The 9253-nt window shown below is 42.1% G+C and overlaps 1 protein-coding gene across 1 annotated transcript; it reads left to right on the plus strand.

The window, feature by feature from the left end:
- Nucleotides 1-8058: 8058 nt before the first annotated feature.
- LOC135713422 (uncharacterized) lies at nucleotides 8059-9019 on the plus strand. The gene is made up of 2 exons (XM_065236534.1): nucleotides 8059-8706; nucleotides 8772-9019. Exons 1-2 carry the CDS (start codon nucleotides 8059-8061, stop codon nucleotides 8949-8951), a joined length of 828 nt encoding a protein of 275 aa, XP_065092606.1. The 3' UTR covers nucleotides 8952-9019.
- The last annotated feature ends 234 nt before the right edge of the window (nucleotides 9020-9253 follow it).

Consider the following 9253-nt stretch of genomic DNA (forward strand, 5'->3'; position numbering starts at 1 on the left):
GCGATTTGGTAATTGGAATTTATATCTTCGGGATCAGGTTCCATTGCAACCGACGTGCTGCAGCAGCTCTTCAGGTGCTGGTAGCGATTATCATCAATGGGCAAGGTTAATCGAAAGAAATATGTTGGTACCATAATTCGAAGAGATGGGTAATTTATGACGAGATTTGATCGAGACGATGAAGTGCAAGGTTTGCGCAAAATTATGTTATTAAAAGTATTAAAAGGCGAGAGTTCAAAAGACCCTGGACAATTGATACGATCTTGCAAGATTTCGGATGATGACATATACCATTAAGCATCAAAATCCGGACACTTTTAAACAGGGTTACTTCCACTCACTTGCTATAAAAAAATGTTTTTCGGTATTAAGAAATCATGATATAGTATAATGCTTATTAGTACTTGTAAGTTACAAGAAGAGATCATGAAGTATATGTTTGACACATCAAATCTGTCAATATTGCATTCAGTGTGTCACAATCAGAGATTTTACGACTCGTGAGCGCTCACTCTGAGTGAGCGCTCCCTCGTCTTGTTACTAATAAGTACAACATTGCATTATTGCATCTAATGATTGCATAATTATAATAATAGGGCTACAAATGGTGAGTCGACAAACTGGAAGGAGTGTTGTCCCAACAGCTCTGGTCCTCACAAGTTCCTACCTCACGCTTCCACGGGTCAGCCGATGACAAAGACCGCCAGCAAAAGATGCTGGTAGCGTAGCCTGGGCAATGTCACCACGATAAAAACATGGATCCGGATCGTGGTGATAGAAAAGTGAGGAGGTGCGACCCTCGAGCGTCTGTTCACCATGGAGGTGCGGCTCAAACAGCGTCTGTCTCGGAGCGAGCGGCTGAATAAGAAATGCTGTATCACGTCAGCTACACCTAAGGTGGCAGCCCCACCAACATGATGTAGGTATCGCGACCCCGGTAAGGTAGCATACTGAAACCCCCAACATTACTCAGAAAAACGAAGAAAGAGAAAACAACGAACGGAATTTTCGGCAACCGACCCGGCAACGAAATAAGGACAATGAATGGAAACTCGGTACTTGGAATGTCAGAACCTTAAATGAACCTGGACGAGCGGGCCTTTTGGCTCGTGAACTGCAAAAAGTGAATGTGAGCGTAGCTGCTATTCAGGAAGTACGGTGGCCTAGATCCGGAGAACGTGAATTCCGGGCGGTGGACCCCATCGCCAACACTTCCTTCAAGTATCATATCTATCACAGCGGTGGCGATAGGGCAGAACATGGAGTAGGGTTCATAGTGATCGGGAAGCAGATGAAGCGTGTTATGCGGTGGAGACCGGTAAGCGACCGCATCTGTGTATTAAGGATTCGGGGCAAATTCTTCAGCTACAGCCTGATCAACATCTATGCGCCAACCAACGATAAATCCGATGACGTGAAGGACGCGATTTATGACAGTCTCGATAAAACTTATGATGAGTGCCCAAAACACGACGTGAAGATTGTAATCGGAGATGCAAATGCGCAGGTCGGGAGGGAAGATTTCTTTCGTCCAATCATTGGTACAGAGAGCCTACATACAGTAACCAATGATAACGGCCTGAAACTGATAAACTTCGCCGCTGCTAGAGGTATGGCCATCAGTAGCACCTACTTTGCACGCAAGAATATCCGAAAGCACACCTGGAGACACCCAAATGGCGAAACTTGCACCCAGATCGATCACATGTTGGTGGATGGCCGGCACTTCTCAGATGTCATTGATGTAAGGACTTTTAGGGGGCTTGTTGTCTGCAAAATTCTGGCGCGTCTATCGACCGTTACGAATTCAACAAACCGGAGATCGATGCGTTTCAATATCCATCGCTTGTCAGTAGAAGGTGTTGCTGCAAAGTACCGCCAGAAGCTTGATGAGCGGATTAGCGAAATCAACGTGAACGAGGATCTCAACAATCTGTGGAACACAATCCACGGAGCGGTGAACACAACAGCACAAGAAGTGATAGGTACAGCTCAAAGACGACCACGTAATGGCTGGTTTGATGAGGAGTGCCAGAGGTTGACGGATGAGAAGAACGTTGCCAGAAGCCGGATGTTAGTGTCTGGTACCCGGCTGAACAGAGAGCGGTACAAGGTAGCAAGGGCAGCTGAGAAACGAACCCACCGCAGAAAGAAAAGGCAATACGAAGAACGCGTGATTGCTGAGGCGCAAGAAAGTATGGAACAGATATGCGAAGGTTCTACGCGACTGTCAATGGTGTGCGGAGTAAAACAGCGCCATCTCCCGCCATGTGCAATGACCTTGAGGGGAATTTGCTGACAGATAAAACAATGGTGGCTGCCAGGTGGAAAGAACATTTTGAGACATTGTTGAATGGAGAGAGTGAGGGAGTATCGAGGAACAGGGTAAACATCGCAGACGACGATCAAGCTGTGGAGCCTCCAACGCTAGACGAGGTTAAAAAGGCAATACGTGAGCTGAAAAACAATAAGGCTGCTGGGAAGGACGAGCTCCCGGCCGAACTTTTCAAACACGGAAGTGAGCAGCTGCATCAAGCAATCCACCGTATTCAAACGAAGATATGGGAGGACGAAGAACTGCCTGCTAGCTGGTTGGATGGCCTCATTTGCCCATTATTCAAAAAAGGGCACAGACTCGAGTGCGCCAATTATCGAGGAATAACTCTTCTGAATTCGGCGTACAAAATACTGTCACGCGTTCTGTTTAACAGATTGAGACCGCTTGAGGAGTCCTTCGTCGGTGAATACCAGGCTGGTTTTCGTGAGGGCCGATCAACGACGGATCAAATGTTTACCCTGCGTCAAATCCTTGATCAATTCCGGGAGTACAACTTGCAGACTCACCATCTGTTTATTGATTTCAAAGCAGCATACGATTCAGTGAAGAGAAATGAGCTTTGGCAGATTATGCTAGAACATGGTTTTCCGGCGAAACTAATTAGACTGATTCGCGCAACGCTAGATGGATCGAAATCAAGTGTAAGGGTTGCAGATGAGATTTCGACCTCGTTCGTGACCTTAGATGGATTGAAGCAGGGTGATGCACTTTCAAACTTACTGTTCAACATTGCTCTTGAAGGAGCGATTAGGAGAGCTGGTGTGCAGAGGAACGGTACCATCATCACACGATCGTACATGCTCCTTGCCTTTGCGGACGACATCGATATCATCGGAATTGACCGTAGAGCAGTGGAAGAGGCGTTTGTGCCTTTTAAGAGGGAGACGGCGAGGATTGGGCTCACGATAAGTTCTACCAAAACGAAGTACATGGTAGCCGGTAGACAGCGTGGGAGCAATAGTGGTGTTGGTAGTGTAGTGTTGTTAGATGGTGAACAATTTGAGGTAGTGGAAGAATTTGTGTATCTTGGAACACTAGTGACATGCGATAATCATGTTACCCGCGAGGTGAAGAGACGTATTGCAGCTGCAAACAGGGCCTTTTACGGATTACGTAGCCAGCTGAAGTCCCGTAGCCTGCAAACGAAAACGAAATTCGCTATGTATAAGACGCTGATACTTCCGGTAGCCCTCTACGGCCACGAATCGTGGACGATAAAAGAGTCTGACTGGAGAGCATTTGGTGTCTTCGAGCGTAAGGTGCTGCGAACAATACTCGGCGGTAAACAGGAGAATGGCATCTGGCGGCGTCGCATGAATCACGAGTTGTACCAAGTGTATAACGGTACGGATATAGTGAAGCTTATAAAACACGGCAGACTACGGTGGGCTGGGCATGTAGTGCGGATGCCGGAAGAACGACAAGCAAATATTATATTCAGCAGAGAACCCGGTAGAGGTCGTCGACTCCGGGGTAGACCTCGGACACGTTGGCTATTTGCAGTTGAGGAGGACATCAGGTCGCTAAACGTTCATGGCGACTGGAAGCGATTGGCTCAGGACCGAGTCCAATGGAGAAGAGTACTTCGTTCGGCGTTGAATCAACCTGGCGATTCGTAGCCCATCAAGTATCAAGTATCAAGTAAGATTGCATAATTCCGAATAATATTTTTTTTTATAGCAAGTGAGTGGAAGCAACCCTGCTTTTATAGCTAATTATCAATGCATACTATGCTTAAAACAGATCGTAAATATTAACATGACATTATAGCATCGTCCATAATCATCACTGATGTTTTGTTATGTTGCAAAGTAGAAGTAATAATTAATTAAAAATAAAATGTCTGGATTAAAGAGTCGTCCGGTATTCGGAGCATCGCGGTAAAACAGATTGAATGAGATTCGATCTCCCATGAAGTGCACTGGTTCATTTTCTGTTTGTTGGGTTTTATCCTTTTTCCCCTTGTTTTTGCTTAAGGGGAGGTTTACTTGGATTTGGCTGAAAAACAGTTGAACTTTGGAATTTTTTTTCAGGAGAATGAAAAGACATACGAACTTCCGGTTTCGATAATTATATTTGTTCACTATTCCTGAATACTTGGAAATTTTTTGAAGGTAAAAAACAAAATGGCGGCTCGCGTGGAGGAGTGTCAGTCAGGTTTTGCTGCAGAACTTCGAGTGCACACCCTCTGGTGGTGAACTGAAATGAAATTTTTTTATTGTGGTTAAATTTGATAATATTCCCTATGGCTTATACCTAACTAGAACGAAATCCGACAAAAATTGACCAAATTATGGACATTTGAAAATTTAGTGCTTTTTTTACCTCTTTTTTTCTCACTTTGACCTTGCTTAAAAAATAGTAACTTTTCAATTTAGGTATAAGCCATACAAAAAATTGTATCCTTCAAAGCGCAATTTTCCGATTGTAAATCGGATCATTTGTTCAAGCCCTATGCTCTAAGTTGTTATAAAAAATATGGTTTCGAGAAAAAACGCGTTTAAAGTTTTTGTTGCGTCCCTCAGCGCGCATGACAAAGGTTCACTCAAAGCGCCATAACTCGCTAAATATGTTTCGGATCGTAAAATCCTTTTGGCCACATATTCTACACACTTGTAGCTTTCATTTTATGCAAAAAAATCAATTTTTTTGAAAAAATCCAAGTAAACCTCCCCTTAAGAGAAATAACTTGTAAACTCACATGTAGAATGTTATTCGGAAGCGTTCCTGCGATGTAAACAGCAAAGGGAAGATATTGAACTTGAGCTTGACACAGATTAAGATACTGCCTTGAATAGACACCGATTCAAGAGCTCTTCCGAGCAGGGCCCCCACAAAGTCACTTTCAATCGAAAATCGTCAAGCGACGATGAAGCTGTCAACCATCACTTTCAATTGAAAGTCATTCTGTCTTCTTTTCGAGCAGATCCCCCTCAACATCAACAGAATCACTTTCGATCAGTTTTCATGCTGTTTGTTTTAGCTTGACTCGTGCTCGTTTCTTCTTTCATTGTCAAATAAATTTACTTTTGCATGCATTGATGCAAAGCTGTTCGATCCAAATTCGTGCGGTTTTTATGACTTTTGTTGTTTGGGTATTTGTTTAATCGGGGTGATATCTAGATATCGAAAATTGAAAAGCGACGCCATTTTGACATCCAAGATGGTGGCTTCCAGTTTAAGAAAAAGTGGGAAATGCTATCAAATACTTATCAATAAAGGTATTTTGGGAATCGAGATGATGTCTAGAGGATGAAAATCGATATCCGACACCATTTCGAAATTGAAGATGGCGCCTTCCAATTTACGAAAAAGTGGAAATACAGTTAAATACACATCAATATTAGTATTTTTGTAATCGGTATGAAGTCTACAGATCGAAAATTGATATTCGAAATCCATGATGGCGGCTTCCGATTTTAGATTAAGTGGGAACTACTGTCAAATACCCATCAATATTAGTATTTTTGGAATCGGGATGGCGTCGAAAATCGATATCCGACGCAGTGATGGAAAAGTTCGCGAAAACTCACTATGACTCGTGAACTTTTCCCTTGGTAAACTTCGTGAAATATCGCGAACTTTTCCAACACTGATCCGACGCCATTTTAAAATCCATGATGGTGGCTTCAGGGTTGAGAGAAAGTTTTAAATTCTATCAAATACCCATACAAACGGTTTTTTTTAGCATCAGGGTGACATCTAGAAGCCAGAAATCGATGTCCGACGCCATCTTGAAATTCAAGATGGTGGCTTCCGATTTCAGAAGACAAATAGTCTACAAATAGCAACGAATATCGATTTTCAGCATCTACGCGTCGTCCTCGTTCCGAAAATACCCAGATCTTAGGGTATTTGACACTTTTTGTGAAACCCGATGGCCACCATATTGGATTCCAAAATGGCATCTGATATCGATTTTCGACTTTCACACGTTGTCCTCATTCCGAAAATAAGCATATTATAATTTGACACTCTCTGAACCCTGATGGCCGCCATATTGGATTCCAAAGTGGTATCTGATATTGATTTTCGGCATCTACGCGTTGTCCCTGTTCCAAAAATTTACCATATTGTAGGCTATTTGACACTTTTGCTGGAGTTAAACATATCATCGGATATCGATTTTCGGCAGCCACGCGTCGTCCCCGTTCCGAAAATACCTATGTTGTAGGATAGTTGACACTTTCTGAATCCTGATGGCTGCCATATTGGCTCCGAAAATACCCATATCTTAGGGTATTTGATACTTCATAAAACCAATGGCCACTATCTTGAATTCCAAAATGGCGTCGGATCCCCGTTCCGAAAATATTCTATTGTAGGGTATTTGAAACTTTTTCTGAAACCCGATGGCCGCCGTTTTGGATTCCAAAATAACGTCGAATATCGATTTTCGGCACTTTCGCGTCGTCGATATTGTGTGGATACTATCCGGATACTATATTTTGATGCCTGCGTCGTCAGGTCGTGGGAAATCGAATGAGCCCCGAATTGAAGCGAAAGCGGAAAAAAACGAAGGAAGCAGTTTTCGAGTCATTCATTGCGTCATGTTTGATAAGAGGAATGTTCATCGTGACTCGATAACAAGAAACGCGATGACACGAAAATGATATTGCTCGAAATGAAGCGATTCTGCGGAGAGTTCATTTTCTTTTCTTTGTTTCGAAAATGCAGAACCCTGCTTCCAAGTATTAGAAAGCACAGCACTAACATCAGTTAGACTGGATGAAATAGGTTAAACGAATTCCTTTCCATTTTATGGCTAGGTTGTAGGAAACAGAAACGAAGCTAGTAACTTCCGTCCAATTTCTCCAATGAGTTGTGTGGTCAAAACCATGGAATAAATGGTGAATCATCGCGCGCTTAGAGGAAAACGGTTATTGGATGACATGATTACAAAGGCTTCCAAAAAAGAGAACACCGTCAGACCGATATTAAGAAATTAAGAAATTTATTAAGAATTAAGAAAGCATACGACAGAGTCTGGCATCGAAACATTATGGACCCAGTAGTGAAAAATCATTTTTAAATTAAGATGAACAACTTCATTTCCAACTTCTAGATTTGCTGGGCACATGTCCAATAGAACTAATCAAGAAAATGGAGTTCCTCAAAGATCGGATCATTCAGTACCTCTTTTTCTCCTTGCTTTAAACTCCATATACAAGTTCATACTAAAAAAATGTTCAGGTTTTCCTATACGCATAATTATCATCACTACCGGTGAACGAGTCCCAAGGAACACAAATTCAAAGAATTATGTTGAGTATACTGCTATACAACCAAAACAAGACATACCAAGGTGATATAAACTGTTGTAGCACATTTGTGTTGATTGGGGTAGGATTCGTTCACATTTCATAACATTTATGCAAAGTTTCATACAGATGGTCGAGTTTTTCCAATTCGTCATTTGGCGTGGAAGTGCTCTTTGTGCTCGTACAGCTGATTTTTCTATGATACAAGACAGGGAAATTTCTGGATACTCTGTACATGTAGGTCATTTCCTTTGGCAAACATTGAGGTAAGAGAAATTATGAATTCATATATACATAAATGAATATTTTTTTTTAATCACGTAACATCCGCTTCTCGTGAGCTGTGCTCACCATTGTTGACGGCTTGAAACAGATGTGTAAACAGTAATTTGATGTAAGCTGGCTATATAAAAGATAAGAATGTCTCGTTCCGAATTCAGTGAACGAATAACTATCACAATGGAGAAATTGCATCTGGTAGCACTACTCGCATTTGCTTCGGTTTACACAACCCTTGCGCTGGACTGGTACGCTCTATCGCAGGCCAACTATGCAGCCATCCAAACTGGGTTGGCACAGCTCAACGATGCTGCAACGCAGATGAATCAATCAATTATCGAGCAGCGAAACCGTGTCCTGGCAGGTCTAGACAATATAGATGATTCTATTCGGCAGTCCCTGTTCGTATTGTGGGTCAAATACCCGAATTTGAATCTCACTATGGACCAGTTGAAGAACACTGCGAATCAGATTTTTAAGGCAGCCAACTATAAACCGTATGTTGCGTACATCGCAGACGACTACAAGCAAAGTGTGACCAATAATGTAATGATTCCGGCTCAAACCATCGTGCAGAATATTCTGACTGCCATGACGACCTTCTACGCTCAGCAATGGCAAAGTTGCGCTCAGAAGTACGCTCCGCAATTGGTTCAGCCACAGATGTCAGTCGGACGATTGCAACAATGTATCAGTCTAGCGGTTCCTTATTTTAAAGCGGTGTCTGACTCCGCCCTAGCAATGTTTGACAGTGGCAAGAACGGAATAACGACTATTATTAGCCTTTTGAACACGTGTTCGCCGACTTCTTCCGATTGCGTAACGAAGGTAAGTTCTCTAGATAAGTGTGTTGTATGGTTCTGAACGATCATCACTTGTTTTATATGTTCCAGTTTTTCAATGACCTGCCGAACCTGCTGAATAACATAGTCAACGCCGTTTCGAGTCTGAGTGGAATTCCTGCGTCGATAATTCAACCGGGGAAGCCAGCTGTTAAGGAATGCGTTGATTTGATAACGGCAGATGTCCAGGATGCACTTCAAGGTCTTGTCAATAAAACGAATTCTTGTTGATGTATGGATATTCGTGAACAATAAAGTTGAATTTCATTGGGATTGGAAATTATTTTTCTTCAGAATGAATCAATTTTTTTTTTTTTTTTTTTTTTTTTTTTTTTTAACTCTTTATTTGTTCCAAATTCAAAATAAATTACATTTCATTTTTAACCTAGGTGCTCCAGTTACTGCAGTAACGTACCAGCCTTAATTGTTATGATATATATCTAAGTGTTTTTACATTGTTCATGTCTTGGCAATTAAGTATTTTAAACAGGTTTTTTAAACCTGCATGTCAGTATAACAATTGAAATCTTAAA

Source organism: Ochlerotatus camptorhynchus, unplaced genomic scaffold (genome assembly GCF_037179485.1).
Source record: "Ochlerotatus camptorhynchus isolate MF236.1 unplaced genomic scaffold, CSIRO-AGI_Acam_v1.1 ptg000556l, whole genome shotgun sequence".
Classification (NCBI taxonomy): Eukaryota; Metazoa; Arthropoda; class Insecta; order Diptera; family Culicidae; genus Ochlerotatus; species Ochlerotatus camptorhynchus.

What these genes read in the sequence shown, in the direction of transcription:
- LOC135713422 (XM_065236534.1), top strand. Translation starts at nt 8,059, where the DNA reads ATGGAGAAATTGCATCTGGTAGCACTACTCGCATTTGCTTCGGTTTAC. An exon ending in CTTCCGATTGCGTAACGAAG is followed by an intron (nt 8,707 to 8,771) that starts GTAAGTTCTCTA and finishes TATATGTTCCAG; the next exon opens with TTTTTCAATGACCTGCCGAA.